At 33.7% G+C, this 22,660-nt stretch overlaps 1 protein-coding gene and 1 non-coding gene across 3 annotated transcripts in view; both read left to right on the plus strand.

Moving 5' to 3' along the window:
- COBLL1 (cordon-bleu WH2 repeat protein like 1) overlaps window positions 1-19,656 on the plus strand; it is a 158,687-nt gene extending 139,031 nt beyond the window's left edge. For both annotated transcript variants that reach the window (XM_032755548.2, XM_058441577.1), the window contains 7 exons: window positions 378-452; window positions 1,678-1,794; window positions 3,810-4,044; window positions 5,066-5,160; window positions 8,782-10,322; window positions 12,196-12,372; window positions 18,398-19,656. In XM_032755548.2, coding sequence (XP_032611439.1) covers window positions 378-452; window positions 1,678-1,794; window positions 3,810-4,044; window positions 5,066-5,160; window positions 8,782-10,322; window positions 12,196-12,372; window positions 18,398-18,484 — 2,327 coding nt within the window. In that variant the 3' untranslated portion in view covers window positions 18,485-19,656. The remainder of the gene's footprint in view (window positions 1-377; window positions 453-1,677; window positions 1,795-3,809; window positions 4,045-5,065; window positions 5,161-8,781; window positions 10,323-12,195; window positions 12,373-18,397) is intronic.
- LOC116809887 (small nucleolar RNA SNORA70) lies at window positions 16,831-16,965 on the plus strand. Its single transcript, XR_004370051.1, has one exon. It is a non-coding gene; the product is annotated as a small nucleolar RNA SNORA70 (small nucleolar RNA).
- Window positions 19,657-22,660: the final 3,004 nt, after the last annotated feature.

A 22,660-nucleotide genomic window follows, 5' to 3' on the forward strand; every position in this document is an offset into this window, starting at 1 on the left:
AAAGATATGGATATGTAAGTTATGCTTTTTAAATAATACTTAGGCTTTTTAAATATATCTTGATTAGTCTCACTTTGCTGCCGTTTAAAAATCTGAAACATCACCAAATAAAGTGTCAAAATTATACAGCTCCATTATCCTAAGATGAGCATGTCATAATCCGTGAATTTATTCAGAAAGATGCTGCCATTTCAGGATTAGCTGAATGTAGAAAAGGGAGTCTAAGTGGATTTTAGTGTTTTACAGCTAGATAGTAAAATGGCTTCTAGCAAGGCTTACTGCTTTCTGAACTATACAAAAATAACTAAGTTAAACTGTTAAGGAATTGTTTTATTTGTGAATATGACTTTATAAGTTGTGTTGCTTCTTTCCTTTAGCCTTACAGCCAGTAGATGGAGTTCCTCCAGACAGTGCTTCAGAAGCAAACTTTCCTGAGAAGCTATCCAGCCCAGGTATGACACCCTTATTCTCCATGGTGTAATTACTGAAAAAGGACTTCCATGATAATTGAGAAATGAATCCATTTGTGATGCTTTGTACATGAAAGAGATACAGATTCTTTGGCCTTATTTCCCCAATTTTTTTATTATGAAATGAATTCTTGCCCCCACCCCTCTGCCCCTCAATCCAATTAGAGTATGAAGCTAGCAGAGATCAAAATTTCAGTTCTGGAATTGTCCTTGAGTACTTTCTCTATGTGGTCTCCTGCTTTCCCTTATGCAGTATCAGGTTAACATTTATTAACCTCCTTCCCAAGTGTAATGACACACACCGTAATTAGGAATGTACCTTGGTGTGTGCAGAAGAAAACTTACAGGAAAGTGTAAGCACAATTTCTTTATGCAACTGTTCTAGATATGAACTCAACATACAAGTTACCCTAATCTAATGGTAAAAATTTGTTACCATGAAAATGTTTTCTGTTGCAGTATATGGCTCTCCTTGAGGATTCTTTCCAAACAAAATTCCATTACAAGTTACATAATTTATACTAATACTTTTCCAGTGTTTTTAATAATAGCTACTTAGTAGCTTTTCTAAGAAGTATGATAAAAATGTTTTAATCTTTAGAGTTACTATTAGACATCAATGAATGTGATAGACTAGTAATATCATACCAAAAATAGAATATGATCATGCTAGGACTTTATCATGGGGATAATTTTGTAAGTAAGTATAAAAAGTGCTTAATATAACTCACCTAGTTTTTATAATTTATATTCCAAATACAGGAAACATTTAGGAGCAACACTCTTGAATCTTTAATCTTTAAGTGGTATTTAAGAATTTGGAATTTTAACATATATATGTAAGAATTCTTCACTCCTCTGTGATTTTAAATCTTACTCTCAGATAACTAGTAATGATTTTTCTCAGCCTTTACTCAGAATAATATAAATGGCACCATTTTTTTCCACAAAGGAAATGTATTGAATAATAACAATTACAACTGTTGAGTGAAATTAGAAGTCACTGAAGTATTATAAAAAGGAGTGCATGCTATTCAAACTTTGCTTCATATCTGTTTTCATTTTTTTTTCCTTTTACCTCTTCTTGTTTAATGCATGGATAATTGTGAGCTAACAAATCTGATTTCTTCCAAAATGCTTCTTGGTCTCTGCTTGCCTTAACTCTGTTGTCTAAGTGCCATTTCTACAGATTCTCCTTCTTTGGCAGAAACCTTTCACCCTGGGCTCTTCAGTCAGGAGCAGTGCACTGCGCCCAAACTGATGGAGAAAACCTCTGTCTTTGAGTGCCCTGGGACACCTGAGGCAGCCGTAACATCATTGACATGTAGGTGGTCAGGCCTTTCCTGGCTGGTGCTTTGTATCAGGCAGGTTAAGATATCATTGATTGTAAATTTGATCAGCTATTGAAACCTTGTGTAAACATATTTTATAAAGAAAGAGAAGTTGCTCCTTTTTCACTTGAAATTTTATCTGGGTTTAGAGTTTACTGTTTTTCCCAACCATACAGATGAATACAACAGAGTGGATTAGTTAAATAAAATCAGTGGTTCAGAAGAATTTTAGCTTCTCTTCTTTTTGGCTTATATATACTGAGGGGTCACTTTGAAAACAGAATTGAGACTGGGCGTGGTGGCTCACAATTATAATCCCAGCTACTCATGAGGCTGAGGTGGGAGGATTGCTTGAGCCCTGAATTTTGAGACAGCAGTGAGCTATGATCATGCCACTGAACTCCAGCCTGGGTGACAAAGCAAGACCTTATAATAAAAATTAAAAAACACATTTGTATCTAAACCATCATGGCCTTTCATTTTTCTCAATACAGAGTTTTCAAATTATATAAATACATTCTTAACACATAGATACAATATGCTATCATAGACACATTATTTCTATTTCACATCATAATAAAGCATCATTTGCCAAAATATGTACATTTGAATATTCACTTAAACCTAAATTTTTAAATATTTTTTATTGAGTAATCTATTTTTATTAATGATAAAAATACCATTAAAATTTCTCATGTTTATTTCTCAAAGAGCACAAATAGCACACTTTTCTGTCTATATACTTAGAGATGAAATTTTAAAAATATATTTTAAGTACTTTAAATATTGAATTATGTTAAAAATTTAAATTAAATTTTCTGAATGTGCTGATTACTATAATTGGATGCTATACCACCTCCCCACCCCACCCCCCCACCACATCCCAAGCCTTGGGATAAAATTAAATTTCATTCAGATACTATGATGTATATGGAAATGTTTAATTATATTTAGCAAAAATCCAGAACCTCACTGTTTGGCTTATATTTACTTCCATGGCTAATCTTGACAATAAGCATGAACATTAACTGCTCAGGATGCCTCCTTCTCTTTTACCCTGCTGGCTATTGGTTGTTGGTGATAAAATACATTTTTTATATAATGAAATGTTAACCACAGCTATTGAAAATATTTATGTGTAAACATATATATTAATATGGATGATATTTAAGATATTGTAAGTGGAGAAAAAAGCTAGGTGGCTACAGTATGCTTCCATTTATATTAAAGTAACAAAAGGAAACATGAGTATGGTTATCAGCCTATGTATGTATATTACACTTTCTCAGGACATGCAGGAAAAACTGTTAAAGCAAGTTGCCTCTGAGAATCAAACTGGATAGGAATAAAACTTAATTTTCATTGTCCAATACTTGCTCTATTTGTATTTTCAAAAATTAAGCATCTAGGTCAGTGGCTTTTAACTCAGGTTGCATAGTAGAATCATCTAAGTAGTCTTAAAAGTCCATTGCCCCACCCTTCAGAGATTCTGATTTTGTGGAGTAGGGTGTGAGCCTCAGTATTTTTAAAGGGGGCTCAGGTAATTCTCAAGTATAGTTGGTACTAATAACTATTGAGTCAAATTTTATGAGTGCCCTTGTAGACAATACAAAACTCTCATGTGCTTTTCATTTTCACTCTTAAAATTATTAATTTGCCTTTAATTTGCACTATTGAGTTGTTGGATGAGTGTAAAAACTGTTCAATTGAAAGATACTTCTTAAATGAAATATTTAACTTGAAGTTTATGAGATTAACTAACCTCTTGTCTCTACCATTAATAAGACCTAGAGTGATAGCAGATTGTTTTGAGAATTATGAGTCTGAGATAATCTGGTTTTATGTTAACGTGGCTACTCACCAGGAGAAAGAACTTCACTATTATTTTTGAAGCAGACCTTAAAAGAGTCCAGCTAATTATTATTTTTCAAAATTCCTTCCTTGCCAGAATTGCATATGATGAATGAGACAAATTAATATTTAGGATTAAATCTGCATTTCTTTGTAGCTGGAATAAGCTCTGATTATAGCCTTGAAGAGATAGATGAAAAGGAAGAACTGAGTGAAGTGCCTAAAGTTGAAGCTGAAAATATTTCTTCGAAGTCACAAGATATTCCTTTTGTATCTACTGATATGATAAATACACTGAAAAATGATCCTGACTCAGCCCCTGACAATGGTAGTGGAGAGTCCTCACAAAACTCCATGGAAGAAAAACAAGAAACTAAAAGCACAGATGGACAGTAAGTAGTCTCTGTGCTGGAGTGTTGGTGGCCATTAGTTTAATTAATACTAGTCTTCTGAAATATAGATCTGATATTTTAAACATAAATATAGTCAGCCCTTTGGTTTTGACTTTATCCCTTTTACCATTATATAAGAATGTTTATTAATGAAGTACTTATTTGCATGTAACTACATTCAAAGAAAATCAAATGTGACAGTTCTAATATCCCTGTGTCAGATAAACCATGAGAAATAGTTTATTTGTGTGATTCAAAAATGAAAGTTTTTCTTTGTGTGTGTGTTTTGCCTGTTACCTATGTGACCTATATGTAATATTTAATTTTCAATTTTTACCAAGTATTCCTGGTGGATTTTCACTGGTATATGAAAACAATTCTGCATATTAGAGTATGATGTTAAATCACGAGCATTATCTTTGCAGTCAACTTTATGAAACAGAGAATGTACTTTCCGCTTGAGTCTAGAAATGGACAGCTATAGTCTAGTCCACTTAGGTTTGAAATGCAACAACGTGGATAAAGATGAAATCAACCAAGCAAAATAAACCATATATGTCAGAGGTTTACTGTAATTTGCACGAGATTGTCTCCTTATTAAACTATTCTATCACCAAAGGGAAAAAAAGATCAGTGAGGTCAATCTACATTCTGATTTATATAGTTGACCTTGCCAGATGAAAAACTAAAATGTTTCATTTAATTTCCTTTTTCTTTAAAAGGTAAATAACTGATAATCACAAAATAAAGCCACTATTTTGGAAAAGTGTCTATTTTACCAAGCTTCTTTCTTTTTAATGGGACCACCACATGAAAGCTAATGTTTCATAGCAGCATTTCTTCTCAGTTATATTTTTTCTCTGCTATTAAATTTCTGATGTTTGGCAGAAATAAATGATTATTTTAGTTCATCTGTCTTTGGAAATTATTGCCTGTTTTCTCGTGTGTGTGTGTGTGTGCGTGTGTGTGTGTGTGTGTTTCAGTAGTATCAACATATAACATACAATGTCATATCTTCCAGAGAACCACACAGTGTAGTATATGATACAAGCAATGAAAAGAAGGTAGTTGACAGTATAAGAAACTTGAAGTCGTTGGGCCCAAACCAAGAGAATGGTGAGTTATATAAATTAATAGCCAACACTTTCTTACTTTTATTATGTGCCAAGGACAATTCTTAACAGTTTATATGTATTAACTCATTTAATCTCCTGTAACTCACTTAATACCTACCTCATTTATGGATATTACGGGTACTATTATTTTTAGTTCCATTTTACAGACGATTGTGCCACAGAGATATTAAATAACTCACCTGAGGTCTCACAACTACTACGGTAAGTGGTGAACCTAGGATTTAAACTGGGGCAATATTGCTCTAGAGTGTGCCCTTAACTACCATGTGTACTACTTTTGTTGTTAAAACATAGAAATTATCTAATTTAGACTTTGGATCTTAAAAATGTTTCCTCTGTGCATCTATTTGCGATCTGTTTCTCTTTTTTTTCCATCTAACTTCCTTGGATGAAACTTTTCTGCCTGATTTTTCAAGGCCCAAATCATCTAATAATATAACCTTATTTACCACTATTTCCCAGTTCCCATCCTTATATTAGCTCAACTTATTTTTTCTCATGTCATTTGCTCATTTCTATATCATAAGGCATATATTCATGTTGTCTTTGCCTGAAAGACAATTTTTCATCTATTTTACCCATTCGATTTTTATCCAAATCATAACATTTCATTTTTTTACTTGATTATTAGAAGCTTTGTGGTTCTATATTTATGATTCCTTAACTGAATTAGGCAGTCTTGGATCAGATAAATTACATTTGATACTTTGCACTACTCATGGCACCTAGCAGAATCCTGAGATACTCATGAAATATGTACTTAGTATTGAATTTCAGAAAAACAATCCTATGCAAATAGAAAATTCAAAAAGTATACAATGGTGTTTTAAGGGGTGAAGAAGGAAGTAGCTTATGAATTCTCATAGTCCAATCTATTATGTTAATCTAGAAAACTAGGTTAAGATATTTAGAAAACTTAGGGATGTAGTATTCATATTTGAATAAGACATAGATAATCGCAATGTCATACTTATATATATAATTATGTATATATAAAATTGTATGTTTGTGGTATGTGTTTGTTAACTTGAATATGTATGCTACTGATTCATTTTCTCCCACATTCAATACCATTGTGAGATATCATACTGAGAAGGTCGAAAAGCAAATAATTTTTTCATTCTTTTCCACTTGAGTCAGTTTTTCACAGCATGTACTGTGATGGCAATAGCATTCCTATTGAGAAATTATGATTTAAAAGCCGCTTCTTTCTCTTTAAAACAACAGTCAAGTTGAATCATTTTTGTTAAGATTTTTGTTGTCAAGTTAGTGCCAGAGTCACAAATACATTTACGTAGTATTTTGATTTGCATATGGTTTGTTTTGCTATGACCTTTGTCAACTCTAGTTGTTTTTTAAAGTAAATAATGTCTATTATTCTTAAAGTAGTTTTATTCTGTTTTCCTTTTTACCTACCCTTAATCTAAATCACCTTCTTGTAAGTTTGTCAATGTCAGTGTCACTTTTGAGTAGAGGGTCACTATAGTATAAAAGATACCTTCTCCCTCTACTGGCCATTCTTGGAAAATGATCTAGCCGTTTATAAACACTTGGCTAACATCATCGTCAGTTGTATATGAGGATGGATTCTGGGTTTCCAGGACTGCCAATCACTGGAAATAATCATGGAATGTTGAGAAGAAATTCAGAATTAGACAATGGTAAAGTAGGTGTAACCTACCAAAAATATGAAAAACAGAGACTTACAATTCTAAAACCAATAAATTAGGGTTTTTAAAAGGGGATTCAATTGAAAATATATGTTTACATTGATTTACTTTCTTTTGGAAAGTATTTCTGGGAAATACATATATTCAGTGGAAAATTAGAAATAAGAAAGAAAGAAGGAAATACATTTAGACTCATTTCCTGCTGCCAGAGATTGTTTCTTAAATTCTTTCATGCTTATAACAGTGTTCAAAATAGTGTTTTTCATATGAACATTGAAAAATACTTATGAACCAAGTAAATTGAGAGCAGAGGCAGAAATGTGCGTCTTCTATGGTTCCTAAGAGCACGGGTCCTTAATTTTGTAAATCAAAATAGTTAATAATAATTGGTCATTGAGAAAAGAATTCACCTAAGTAGATGGTACGTATTCTGATACTCAGTTGCATTTTATCCGGGAAGAATAAAAATGAGTTCCATTTTAAAATTACATGTTTAATATAGGAATCTTGCAACACAATATAGAATATTAACTGCCACAACCAAATAACTGTTCAATCAGGCAGAGTTTAAAAATGTGAAGATATGTTTTTAAATTGTATAGAAATTTACCTAACATGATATTTTTCTGCATGCATATCTTTTTTCTTTTTCTTTTTTTAAGAGAGGAACTATATAATATAGCTTATTACATTTTAGGCAGTGTACTTCATCTCGTCCTTACAGGTAAAAGTGGGTAATGATAAAACTATAGAGAAATAACTTGACATAATTTCACAGTTTGACCCCCAAGGCTCACATTTAACTTGTGCTGTGCAAACCATTGCCATATGTGAAAAGGCACTAGGGTTTTGAAGATAAGCACAGTGATCGTGTAGGAAGCATGATTCTTCAGGGCATTTGAATAGAGGAGCAGAGGAATGACTTAATTCAGTATTGGGCACATGATGCAGACTCCAAAGCCTGTTTCCTTCCACATGCCTCCTGCCAGTGCTTTGCCGTCATGTTGTTGACTGGAAGCTGTTGCTCTGTTAACCTAGACACTGGCAAATGAGTTTTGTTTTCAGGAGGTCTGAATTAGAATCAAGAGGAAAAGTAGCGCAAGGGAGAGGAAGGTTATTTTCTCTACTTTGATTTTGACTCTGACTGTAAAATAAGGATGCCTATTTCCAACAGAGAAAAATCAAAACCATTATGACTGATTTCATGTCATTGAAATCACCCATGTTATAACTAAAAATAAAGTCCTCTAACAGCCTTCAGCAAAGATACCTTGTTAACAAGACAATCAACTGAGATTCTGTTTTTACTGTAAATCTTAATGTTTTCTGTTAAGGCCTTCATTAAAACTGCATTTGCTGGGATTCTTTTCCTTTTAATGTTAGGTATGAAAATATAAATATGCTAGGGGCTTTAGAAAAGACAGTCAAAATAGAGGAAAAATACAGTTTTTGAATTTGTCAATTTCTATTTTTTGTCATGAACAATGACTGAATGACATCTTCTAAAAAGTAAAAACTTATTTTTATTTACCTTCTATGGAGTGTTTATTCTGGTCAATATACTAATGAGCATGCTATCTAAATGACACACATATAATATACATATTTTCACCTTTTTGTGTCTGGGCAAACTGAGGCTCAAAGGGGTTAATTAATATGTTGTAGCCACACTAGTTAAGCCAGGGATTCCAAACTTCAGTCTGTATGCATCCAAAGCCCGTACTGTTTTCTCTGTATGCTACTACCTTTATATACACTTTACTATACTTTATATAGTCAGTGAGTTGAAAATTATCTGTAGAATTCAAACCAAACTATTTCGGGTTGGAGAAAGTAGGCATTAAAAACTTGAGGTTTTCTACTTTTTTCATATATTTAACTTGATGACTTTTTTCTCTCAGTAGTTCAAAATGAAATAATTGTCTTTCCAGAGAACACAGAAGACAATATGAAAAATGGAGTGAAGAAAACAGAAATCAATGTAGGAGGTGTTGCCAAAAATAACAACATTGATATGGAAGTTGAGAGACCATCAAACTCTCAGGCACATGAAACTGATACTGCTATAAGTTACAAGGAAAACCATCTAGCAGCTTCATCAGTACCAGATCAGAAACTGAATCAACCCAGTGCAGAAAAGACAAAAATGCAAGATGCAGCAATTCAGACAACCCCTTCTTGTAACAGTTTTGATGGGAAACACCAAGATCATAATTTATCTGACTCCAAAGTTGAAGAAAGTGTGCAAACTTCAAATAACAACATATCAACTCAACACTCATCCTTAAGTGCACAAGATTCTGTAGATACCTCAAGGGAATTCAGGAGTCAAGGCACCCTAATTATACATTCAGAAGATCCACTTACCATAAAAGATCCAATTTGTGCACATGGTAATGATGATCTTTTGCCTCCTATAGATAGGATTGACAAAAATTCAACTGCTTCTTACCTAAAGAATTACCCACTTTATAGACAGGACTACAATCCCAAGCCAAAACCTTCAAATGAAATTACACGAGAGTATATACCCAAAATTGGCATGACTACTTATAAAATAGTGCCTCCCAAATCCTTGGAAATATCGAAAGACTGGCAATCAGAAACCATAGAGTATAAAGATGATCAGGACATGCATGCGTTAGGGAAAAAACACACTCATGAGAATGTGAAAGAAACTGCCATCCAAACAGAAGATTCTGCTATTTCTGAAAGCCCAAAAGGGCCACTGCCAAACCTTAAACCGAAGCCTAACCTGAGAACAGAGCATCAAGTGCACAGTTCTGTGAGTTCACCTGATGGTGCCATGGTTAGTCCTCTGAAACCTACTCCCAAAATGACAAGAGACACTGGCACAGCTCCTTTTGCACCAAATTTGGAAGACATAAACAATATTTTGGAATCAAAATTTAAATCTCGGGCTTCAAATCCCCAGGCCAAACCCAGCTCTTTTTTTTTGCAGATGCAGAAGAGAGTATCGGGTCACTATGTGACATCTGCAGCTGCCAAGAGTGTCCATGCTGCCCCTAATCCTGCTCCAAAAGAACTGACAAATAAAGAGACCGAAAGGGATATGCTGCCTTCTCCAGAGCAGACTCTTTCTCCCTTAAGTAAAACGCCTCACTCTGTTCCACAACCCCTTGTTGAAAAAACTGATGATGTCATCAGTCAGGCTCCTGCTGAAGCCTCCCCTCCTCCCATAGCTCCGAAACCTGCGACAATTCCTGCTAGTCAGGTATCCACACAAAATCTGAAGACTTTGAAAACTTTTGGTGCCCCGCGACCATACTCAAGTTCTGGTCCTTCACCCTTTGCTCTTGCTGTAGTGAAAAGGTCACAGTCTTTCAGTAAAGAGCGCACCGAGTCACCTAGTGCCCGTGCATTGGTCCAACCTCCAGCCAACACAGAGGAAGGGAAGACTCATTCTGTAAATAAATTCATGGACCTCCCACAACTTGGTGTGTCTGATAAGGTAACTGTAGCCTTTTTAAAAATAAGTATTCAAATTTAATGACATGGTTTAATGGGGGTTAACAAGCATGTTGATATGTTTGTGTGTTACTTAACTCTGAACTCATATTAATCTGGAATTAAGCTATTGTAGTGAAGAGAGTGGTAATACATAAAATCTGATTATTTGCTCACAATTATATAACTTGTTTAGGTACTACTGTAAGGTCATCATTATATAATTGTGTCATTAGCAAATGTTTTAAAGTTTCTTTGCTCATATCATTTGTATGATGTATTTACTAGTTTATGGTTCTATTTTCCTGTGTTATCTTAATTTGTTTTTAACTTATCTAAATCTTCTGGTTTATTCTCCAATTTTACATTACTATGTAATAGTAAAGGAAATAGTCTTAATGAAATGGAAAAATAGCAGTATGAGAGACTAGCCAGAATAACTGAGCGCCTCTCAGCTCTGTGATTTCCATCATATACACTCAACTTCAGCTTGCATATATTGTACATTTTCACATATAAATACATCGAAAGCAGAGTTTTAAAATGTAATTTTCTTAATTCCCCATTCTGTTAATTCAGTGTCAACTTTCAACTATAATATGTATGTTGACCAAACTGTTATCTAACCACTATGTAACCTTAAATATTTACCAAAAAGGAGTGTTGTTGACTTAGTGTTTGGTCAACTAAATGTTGTATTTTGCTAGCTTCAGATAATAGAGTCAAAGAAGAAGATGAAATTCACAGCACGATTTATGATAATCCTCATGCAATTTTAAAGAAATACTTTGTGTACTTTCACTCTGATAGTGTTTAAAGAATACGTTCATATTTGTGTGACGATTCCAGAAGTATTTAATATTACTTTTTCAAACATTCCTAGAGCAAAAGAATGTTAACCATATTGCCAAGTAAATATTTTTCCATAATTGTATAACAATATTTATCTTAATATTTTTTCATGTATTTTACATTTATGTTTATTACTTTGATATAGCATCAGGAATAGAAGTATGATACAGAGATTAATTCTTTACTTGGAAACAAAGCCTGTGATTTTTCTTGGAATAGAATACCATTCCTAAACAATGGAAGCTTGGTTTAGATAATAAAGCTTTTAAGTCATTGCCTGAGCCCTGTTTGGCTCATTTTTTGGTAAAGATACGTATTTGGCAGTTTGAAAAAGACATTTAAGATTACTTGATAACATATGCCTTTTACATCAGTTACTAAATATTCCTTCCTGAGAAGCGAAATTAAATTATTTAGTCTTCAGTTTGGAAGTTCCTAATTTTTATATATTGATTCTTATGGCAAAAAATAAAACATGGTTAGCACTTAGTCCATGTGACTTCCAGAAACACAAAATAAGCTAATAAGTGTAGCATAGTAATTAGTATTCCTTTATTAGAAGATATATTAGATTCAACATATATGACATTGTCTGTTTGACTGTTTTGCTCATTTAAAAGTAGCAATTTCATAGCCTGGTATGTTGAAACCATGAAAATGGGTCATTTTTTAGTTTGTAGTATTTTTTAAAATCTTCATTTGGCTTTTCTAACCAATTCTGTGTATTGGTGAAGTCAGCAGTATTTAACTCAAGAACAATAAAATTACCACTGTACTTATGAAGTAAAGAGTGGTACCAGTTTTCTTCTTTGGCTTCCTGAGTTCAAGAGAAAATAATGCCCTCATCTTCCAGCTTAGCTCTGGCAGCAGAGATAATTCAGTGGGTGAGGAAACAGAGCTGTGTCTGAAGCACCAGTGTGGCAAACGGTGATTGTTAAAGAACTATTGATGATGAAAATGTTTTGCAAAACATGGCCCATTCTTTTCTTGGCATTCATATAAATATTTCCCATTTATTTTTGTAGGAAAATAACTCTGCACATAATGAACAGAATTCCCAAATACCAACTCCAACTGATTGCCCATCATTCACTGTTATGAGACAAAGTTCTTTAACATTCCAAAGCTCTGACCCAGAACAGATGCGACAGAGTTTGCTGACTGCAATCCGTTCAGGAGAGGCTGCTGCCAAATTGAAAAGGGTAAGTCTTCTTTATCAGATGGGTGACACTGGGTTTATTGTCACCACTGTCAAACTAATACTTAGGGGAAAAATTTTCTAGCACGTAAATCTAAATAGGGTTCCCAAAGTTACTGTTCTATGTCTTTAAAGTATAAGCTGAAAGAGTTCCAGAGTCTTACACGTACTTGAAAAATATGTCAGGTCGGTTTTCCACAACATGGGCCAGGTGCAGAACATGCATTTTGTTCATTCTTACATAACTATATAGAGAATGCCCTGGACTCTGATTTTAAGAGATTATGTTAGCACCTCGAGAAAGACTCTTTGGAAAATACCTTCCTGTTCCAAAAAAGGTACATTAGTGATAGGAACCTACAAGTTTGTAGTCACAGCTCTTACCATGATTAGTTACTACCATATGTGAGGCTTAGGGAAGAGTTTTATAGGTTAAACCAAAAAAATTGCAGAATATATAGAGAATGTAGATGATAGATAATGCAGAAATTCAAATCTTAATAATGTCCTGCCAAAGTTATCTAGCTCCTCCTTACTGTGGGGTAGAAGAAGAAAAAAAAAGAGGAAGTCTGCTTTTTCTCAGGAAAAACATTCAAGTGTCACAGGGAATTCTTTTCAGGTGAATTTCCTCCTTGGGTTCCCTTCATCCACTGAGAAGATGATGTGGTGAAGCTTTGAACAAGGCATCAGCACTTAGACTCCCCAGAGGGAGTCCTCTCCCTAAACCTCTGTTGTCTTCTCCCCTTAATTCTCCTGGTTGGAAGCACCTCTGCATCTAAGACAAGGAAAGTACTTATTATTCCATTAACTCCCGAGGCATTTCATTTTGTGAATTCCTTCTGTGATCATTTAAAAAGCCATTTAGAGAATAGTAAGAGACTTGTTGAGCAAAACATTGAGCTCAGCAGAAATTAAATCTGCAAAGGAACAGGAATGCTACAAAGACAGGAAAAGAAATGGGGAAAGGCTTTCCGGGCCTTTCAACCATATCAACACTGGCCAAACTTGACTGCATAAGCCAACTTCCTTGGTGTATATGTGAAGAGGTATGAGTGACAGCCATTCCTCCCAGAGGACTTGGCACCCTGTCTGGGCAAACATGGAGACAAGGCAGAATACTGGGTGCTGTCAGGAGTGGAGGAAACAGGAGGGAATACTACAGTGGATTAGATTTGAATTTTGTAAATTATTTGTAGAGTCTGATTTTACATGCCAGGCAGCATAACAATTTGGTATAGCTTTTAATATTGAAATTGGTTTTTCATCGGTCATGACAAATTTATATTTTTAGAGGAGGATAAACGCCCATGTTAATAAATTACACATCCTCACTTAGAAAAGTTTTCTTTTTCTGATCTTGTAAATTAAGGATGCGTTTCAAACCAAGCACTACTGGTTTCTCAGTTCAATAAATTTGGCAAGCATTTTTAAAGCACATAAGTAACAAATACTGTACTAGATACTGAGAACACAAAAATGAATAAAATGAAGCCTCTGTCTTCTGTGCATTCACAGCCTGGTCCTGAGATACAGTGGTATATCAGGCCCATGGGAGAACCAAGTTACTACACAGAAACTGATTGCAATGCCTTTATACTAGGTCAGTGAAGATATTCATCAGTTTCAATGAACTAATTGCAGAAAACTGCATTAAGTTGGAAATGCCTTTTAGGCCAACAGAATTATACAGGCCAGCAGCTATATACTTGGTGTGTTATGGGCCCTGACTTGGCAGTCCTTTCACACACAAAACTCTCATTGCTTCTAGAATGAGCTGAATATGAATCAACATAAAAAGTGGGCAATAAATGATTATCCTATAATTGTTTCCTGTTTAAAACCAATTACTTTAGGTTCTATTGAATCTAAAATTTTCTGTCTTTCAGTGGAACCTGATTGATAGCACTGAGTATAGTGCCAGATTCTAATGTTTTTAAAATAAAAATCTCATCTATAATCCATCTCATTTCACTAAAAATGGACATAGTATCTAGTAAAGTTCACAATATGCAAACTTCATGACCAGCATTTTTCACTTCTAGTTACATATCCTAAAAATGTTGTTATTGTGTACCAGGACTCTCACACATAAGAATGTTCATGGAATATTATTTGTAAAAACTCCAAATAAATATAACCCTAATATCTAATTAGTAGAATTAATAGCAGTATATTCAAAGAATGGACTGTCATATAGCCATCAAATGGACAAAATATAGTAAAATGCAACAATGTGCACAAAAATACACAGATACATACGCATAAAGTTTGACAGCATACAAAACTAATTTACATTATTTAGTGATGCATGCATAAGCGGCAGTTATTTTTAAAAACAAGGAAGTAATTATAAAAATTATGATAGTGCTTACTTCCAGAGGGGAAAAAAGGGGATTGGTGAGGGCTTATTGATGTAGGCCATGCACACAAATTAAGGCGGAATCAAAAAGCTAAGTAATCCAGATAAATGTTATTTATTGTAATGCAATAAAAATATTCACAATAAGGCTAAAATCTATGCTGAAGAAAATACCACAATTTTAAAAGAAGATTAATAGGGAACTTGGAGGTATTTTTTCTCTTGACATGAGTGGTGCATTGTATGCACATTTGTTTTTCACTGGGCTGCGTATTTACATTTAGTGAATTTTTCTATACATATATTCTATTTCAAAAAATTGCAAAAGGAAGTAAAAATGGGCACAGGCAGGCTCTTAATTTCTTGTGATCTTTGCTTAAGTCTTATGTTTCTGTTCTGTACTGAAGATTTCTTCTAGTTTCTTTTAAATTCTGACATTTCTTTTATAGAACAACAATTATATTGCCAAATAAAATCTCCAGTGATTTTGATAGTAGGTTTAGATTGTTCATCAGAAAGTTGGCTCTGTGTTTCTCTATATCTTGGCACCCAAATGTTCAGTTTAACTCCAGGTACCCACTTGTCTTATGGCTCTGGTTCATACGCAGGCAATTAACCTTCATTATAATGGTTGGTTCACAATAGAACAATTATCTAGTTGATTGCTCTAGTGTAAATGTAGTCATAAATATGCCATGTTTTTTTTTCATGTTTCAGAAGGGATTTTTTGCATACCTTACCCCTACTCAACCCCCATGTAGTCACAGAGATTAGTCTTTTCTTCAAGTAAAGCATTAATAAATCGAGTTCAGTATGTTATAAATTGTGTGATGTTAAGGTTTATGAATCAGCAAATTATTTACAGAGAGTAAGACAGATTAATTCATTACCCTTGGCCTGTGTTGACATAAGAACAACTTTGGCTTTCAGTACTCGATGGTCTCTGATTTACTAAAAATCAAGTTATTACCCTATTACAAGTAAGGTCTGAAAATAGTGAATGATATTTTGATATTTATCACTATGTATTACGTGTTTTTCAAATGTAAGATTTATCTTTGGTTCAACAGAAGGTGGAGGGAAGGAAAAAACTGGGTAAGTCACATAGAATCTTGCTGGCTTGTTTTGTTTATTTAATTAGTTTTTTTAATTCGTTTTTCCTTAGTTTAAATTTGAACAACCAAAGAGTTTCAGGTTGGCAGCGATTTCTACGTTTTTAAAGTAAATGTAAATGATAGAAATTTTCATAGTTACACTCCTTATGGAAAAAAGAAAGCTATGTGAAATTCCTAAAAATGCTTTAAGCTTCAAGAGTAGACAATCAACTAGTAGATATTCACATCAGTAAATTCTTAAATTTTTTTTAAGTATCTGTATTATAAGTGTAATATGTTTCTCATTCAAAAACATTCAAGTGATACCTTCTTTTTTGTTTATGAATGTTTGTAAAAAGTTACGATATTCCATTTAAGAAATATTTATTGAGCACTACACTGTCCCAGGCACTAAAATAAATATCGATATAAAGTAGGTATAAACTGGCATTAAAATCAATAAGATCTCTGCCCTCAGAATGCATAAACTAGTATTCTAATGATGGCTTCTTGTGTTTAAAAGTTTAGTAAACAAGTTTTTAAATAATAAAGATGTCATTTCTCTTCAAAAATAACCATTCTTGATAGGTTGCTCTTTAAGCTTCTAGCCCGCTTTTGTAGTATGTAAATTTATTTAATTTACAAAATGGAATCCTCTGCAAATCCATTCACAAACAAATGTCTCTTTGAAGCTTTTTCAAATTGTTTTATATATATATATATATATATACACTATTCTTTTTAAGATTACATAGGATTTGACTTTATGAATGTGACATAGCTTATTTGTTCCTTATTGGTGGACATTTAACTGGATTCTATACATGGCGCTACAATGAGCATCTTTTACTTGGAGACATTTAGAGCCATTGATATGTTTTCTAAATGCCTAAAACAAATTTTCTCCTTCACAAAGAATTATGAGAACTGCAATTTTGGCAAGAATTACAAAATAATTCTGTACACAGAAACATTTGGGACCAAGGTTCCACAATGGAAGTCATTACCTCTGCAGCCAATTAAGCGTTCTGAGTTCCTTTCCCTATGGGGACCCAGTGTGCAATGGCTGCAAACAGCAGCTTCCTTGGTAGTGTATGCAACCTGTTTCCTATATAGGTTGCTCTAAGGGACCTTGGTAATAGGCCTTTCAGATGTATGTTCATGTCTCTGACCTTGCACTACCCCAATGTAGGCTCCAAACAGGCATGCGAGGTGCCTTTGGAAAGCCCCAGGGCACTGTGGCCAGGGGTCACATTGGCCAAGTTACCATGTCCTTCCGCACCAAGCTGCAGAACAAGGAGCATGTGATTGAGGCCCTGCACAGGGCCAAGTTCAAGGCTTCCACTGTGCTGCCGCCTCTTAATACTCACCAATAAATTCTACCTCCTCTCCAAAAAAAAAAAGAAAGAAAGTCATTACCTGTCATTTGTTGGCTATACTTGGAAAGAAATCTCACAGGCATACTAAAGAGAGTGCAGATGAGTTTTCCCTTCTGCTGGTGGCAACTCTTCTTCTTACCCATTTTCTTTTAGGTGTGTAGCGTCAATCACTCTGCTCCGTCCTGGATTCATCAGACAATCGAGAAAACTCATTAGTTTAAATGACCAATCTTTATTTAGTAAAAGGCAAAAAACGAAGCACAAGGAAGCCAAGTCCAAACTAAATTTGCCAATTTCATTTTCCTTTTAACCAATTTACTTGGTTGATAGGAAAATCTGTGGCCATTTGTACTCCAGTTGTCTTTTTGTGAGAAAATGTTAGTGTTTGGTTATGAATCTAAATTAGACAAATTATAATCTAAACTGTCTAAAATATCTTCATTATATTGCAAGTATGATGTTTTAAAATACAGATATTTACTATTCAGAATCCAGATGACTTTACATTTTTCAAAAGCTGGAATTTTACACTATGAGACAATTCTTGTTTTAGTGTTTTTATTCACTTACAGTTTGTGAATAGAAGACTTTGCCATAGAATTTTGAAACTTAGGAGTTTACTTACTGGGGAAAAAAAAAACAAACTCCTTTTCAGTCTGCAATCATTTGGCTTAACAGTCACAGATTTTAATTTTTAAACCCTTCATATGAAAGCATTTTTAAAACCAAGGGCTAGTTTTTTTGTTTTGAATCAATAGGGGGCCATTGGGAGGGGGATTTCACATTAATTTATACCATCAGTACAAAACTTGTAAAATTCATTGCTTTGTGGAATTCACTTTGTCTTTCTGCATTCTCAGAGGCAGTTTTGGGGAACCAGAATTACAGAATTAATGTAGCTAAAAATGCTCTTTAACAGCTTGGCTTGCAGTCTGTTTGTGCTCTCGTCCTTTGTGTTGATTTGGTAATTCTGTATAGATTAAGATGTGTTAATGGATTATTTATTTGTTGTGAAAATAACTCTTTATAAATTTTATGGTAGCATGAACATTTATTCTTGATTGTAATTTATTGAATAATAAATACTTACCATTTACAATTAAGCAGAAGTTAAAATGTGGTAACTGTTGAAAATTGAAAATTAGACAGCTGTCCCATTTTAAATTGATGGGTGCAAAGTGTGTTTCTTTCTCTTAGGTTACCATTCCATCAAATACAATATCTGTGAATGGAAGGTCAAGACTCAGCCATTCCATGTCCCCTGATGCCCAGGACGGCCGTTAAATGTTACTCTGCCACACCACTGCACTTCCACTTCAGACCAACTTCATACTAATGGAACATTTTGGCAAATGTATATTCAGATGTACACTAATATATTACCTGTTAAAATATTAGAATTTGTGCTGTGGCTTTTAATGCCAAAAGAAAAGTTACCAGAATTTATAATTTATAGTAATTTTTTGATCTTTTTTTTGCCTTAAGAGTTGAATATGCTGCTTTAGAACTTTAAAACAAGGTGTAAATGATTTTCATTTTTTACAAATGAAAAATAATCCCTTTGTATTGATTTCACTTGCCAGCACATTCTCTACAATGGTGACTTAGACAAAAGTATAAGATTCGTAGACTTATATTTGTATGACATACAACTAGGACAAACATAGATATGACATTTGCTGCCTCAGTGTTGCGATTGGAAATATTTATAAGTTATATGAAAGCCTGTTTTGGGCTGAAAGAATGATTTAGAAAACTAGTGATACCAAATAAGTATATTCAGTTCAGTAATTATTTTCAATGATGAATCAGTTAATGTGAAAGACTTGCCTTGTGTATTCTTTATGTAATTACAAATCACTGTCAATTTTATGGGAAGCTCATAGTATTTTCATATTTTATTAACATGGAACTCTTTTTTTTTAATCTTTAGAACTTAAATTCTACAAGAATTTTAAATATTTTCTATATGTAATTATGACATTGTCACACAGAAATTACACATTTTATGTGCCAGAAGCCTTAAAAATCTTTCTGTGAAAATGCTGATATATTGTGACAGTTATTTCACATTTGATATGTAGAGAGGAATAGGGGTTACTTTATGTTTATATTGAAAAACTTTAAAGACTATTTGGAAGTTCCAGAAATTCTGGTTTTAATTCAAGTAAAATGATAAAATAGTCATTATATAGTTCAGATGCTAATATTCTAAGTAACAATATATATTTACATTGAAGCTAAAAGTGTTAGGCAAAACAATGCCAATTTGTCGGCTTACAGCTCTTCTGGAGTCTAGAGCCTGTTGGTGTTCTGTCCCTACTTTAAGAATTTAATTGTTCACTTATTCTAAAAGCTTTGTTCAAACAAGATGATATTAAATTTGTTTTCACTAAAACTACTGGGATATCTGCCTCTTGGGGATTTTTTTTTCTATTTAATAAAAGCAAGTTGTATATTTGGGGTGCTTTTTAAAATATATAGTTTGTGTCAACCAGCATATTTATTTCCCTTACCTGATGCACGCATTTCTATTAGCCAGTGAACAAACAAGAAATTTGTAAGATTTACCGTTTACCAGGGATCCCTAGTGTACATTTAAGCCCTGGCATTCTGACTCCAAAATGCATGGTCTATGCATGTAAAATGTTTAGCATAGTTCCTGATACATGGCATGGCCATCTTAAATGCTAAATGTTGCTGCTGTTTTCCTTGAATCAGTTGGAGAGACCCTCATATATGGATACTTAAGTTATGCTGTTATAAGCAAGTAGAGAAAGGAGTGAATTTTTTTAAAAAAAAAAAATTGTGTTGGCATAATTATTATCTACTTATAAAAATATAAATTTGGATCCCTAATTTAAACCTTCTTATATTTTGAGTTGGATTGAAGACTTAAAGACAAGTGACATGTAAGATGTCTTCAATATATTAATATATAAGAAAGGCTTAATTTATGAAGATTTAAAATTTCCTACAACTCATGATAAGTCTACCTAATAGAAATATCAGCACATTATTCTTACAAGAGGAAATTCAAAAGTCCAACATCGAAAAAAAAATACTCTTCACTGATAATAAGGGAAATACAAGTTAAAAACATGGAAAGGTACTACATCAAATTAGCAAAAACATAAGTTTCAAAATAGCAAATGTCAGGAACATCGAACAGTGGGAACTCTAATGGTTGGTGGGAAAATACACTGGCATAACTACCAGTTCTGCAATATCTAGTAAAATTAAAGATTCCTTAAATAAGTACTTATGCACATGCATAAGGAGACATCTGCAAAAATGTTCACGGCAGCCTTGTGTAAAACAGCGGAAAGGGGTCCTCACCCGTGCTTAGCTTTGGTAATGCATATATTCATATGATAGACTTCCACACAGCAGTCAGAATGAACAAGCTAGAGCTATGTGTGTCAGCATGAATACATCTCAAAAACAAGTGACAAGAGTGAGTGGTGGGACAAGGTATGTTTTACAAAATTAGTTACATAAAGTATAAATATAAAAAATGATACTATAAATTATGGCTGTATATGTAGAAAAAAAATTTGCTGGTGGTTACCTGTGGGAACCAAGAAAGACTGAATTGAGATTTATAAGAGAGAGCAATTGTGTTTGTAGTATTTTATAAACTGCTGTTTGAAAACAAGTGCTTATTATATTCTAGATTCTAGTATACTTGTAGTTAATAATTATAATAAAATAATGTTTCAAAGGTTACATAGGATTTAGGGGGCTATGTATATAAACCATTAATACATGTATGTTCTGAAAAGTTGCCTTATCTACACCATTTTAGGAGAATGTGTGCTATCCTCTCAATGGGGAAAGAAATTTGTGACAAGTAGTTTTCACTCATCACATCCTAAAATAACAGCACAAGTAAGATACAGGAATGGTCTAGAACCAACTTTTGACTTTCATGTATTATTTTTAGCATCTAGGCATTTTGCTTTTCCTTCTTTCCCCCAATCAAGTTATTTATTTATATAATAAAATTGTAATTCAGATTATATATATATATATGATAGAGCATAAAATACATTCTTTTTCATCCCTAGCATCCCACTCCCCTCTCCAAAGATAGCTGTTAATATTTTGATATGAAGCCCTATATAGATGTATTTATATGAAGTACATGTGTGCAGGTTTGTTGGGGGCTTTTGTGTGTGTGTGTGTGTGTGTGTGTGTGTGTGTGTTTCTTAACATGAAAGGAGTCACACTCTAATACTGTGTAACAACTTGCCTTTTATACCAGCAGTGTTCTGGAAGAGCTTTTCTTTTTGCACATACAGATCGATCGTATTTCCGTTAGCCATTCTATTGTTTCTTGCTTCGGTACATAATGTTGGCTGGAATGAGGAGATTGGGGTTGAGATCACAAGTCTGCCACTTATGAGTCATGGGATCTTGGGTAAATTACTTTCTCTATGCTTCATTTTCTCTTCTGAAAAATGAATTAATATGAATAAAAATGAACATTTATTTTAAAAATGGCAGGCAATTCATCTTTTAAAGTTACCTGATGTCAATACTATTAGTGAACAGGTATTATTTGCCTAATATACTCCCTATTCTTTGAGGAGTGACCCTTCTTCCGATTTCACCTCTTCATGAACTGCCAGATCTGGCCTTGGCCACTAGGCACTGGCAACAGCATACACACTCTGTCACCTTATCCAAGTCCTTGAAATGAGACCAGTCTTTGTCCTGAAACTTAGTTACTTATAGGTGCTTAAAACCCAAAGCATCCCAATTGATACAATTATGTATGTGTCTAATTCCAGTTTACTTTGTACCCACTACCTGTAGAGAAAATAAGTATCAAAGAGCTAAGAATCAAACTCATCATTTTTAAAACCTACTGATTTTGATAACTGACTTGAAAGAAAAGAACTTGCAATTAGAGGTTATAGTGCAGATTTCCAGGGTCAAAGTGGTTTCTGAGGTTTTAGATGTAAAAATTGCTCCTATTTATTTGATATTTCAGAGTTTACAACAAGATTTTTATTTGATCCACATATTTAAAAGGTGTGCAAAGATTGCTGTTTTACAAAGGCCACACAAGCAGAGGAGTCTCAGAGTCCCACATGCAATTACTAGTCTGTTCTTCCTCATAACTAAATGTAGCAAATGATGAAGAAACTGGTGCTAGATTTCAAGGGATACCAGAATAGGAAGTTATTTGTTCTGAATCTTCAGTTGGTTTTCCTTTTCTCTTAAATGTTACCACTTTCTTGCAAATTTCCATCCTTAATATGTTAGACTCTTCATATAGATACATTGTGTTTACAACAAGGAAAAAATGCCACCATGTGCTCAGAACTTTTTTGACAGGTATTTTGAGAAGAGTTGTGGAACATTCTGGTAATTTGTAGAGATCTGTTGGCATCTCTGCTTCACAAACTGGAAAAAATCATTTGGAAGTCTTGCTAATTACTTTTCTTGGAG

Source organism: Hylobates moloch, unplaced genomic scaffold (genome assembly GCF_009828535.3).
Source record: "Hylobates moloch isolate HMO894 unplaced genomic scaffold, HMol_V3 SCAFFOLD_1, whole genome shotgun sequence".
Classification (NCBI taxonomy): Eukaryota; Metazoa; Chordata; class Mammalia; order Primates; family Hylobatidae; genus Hylobates; species Hylobates moloch.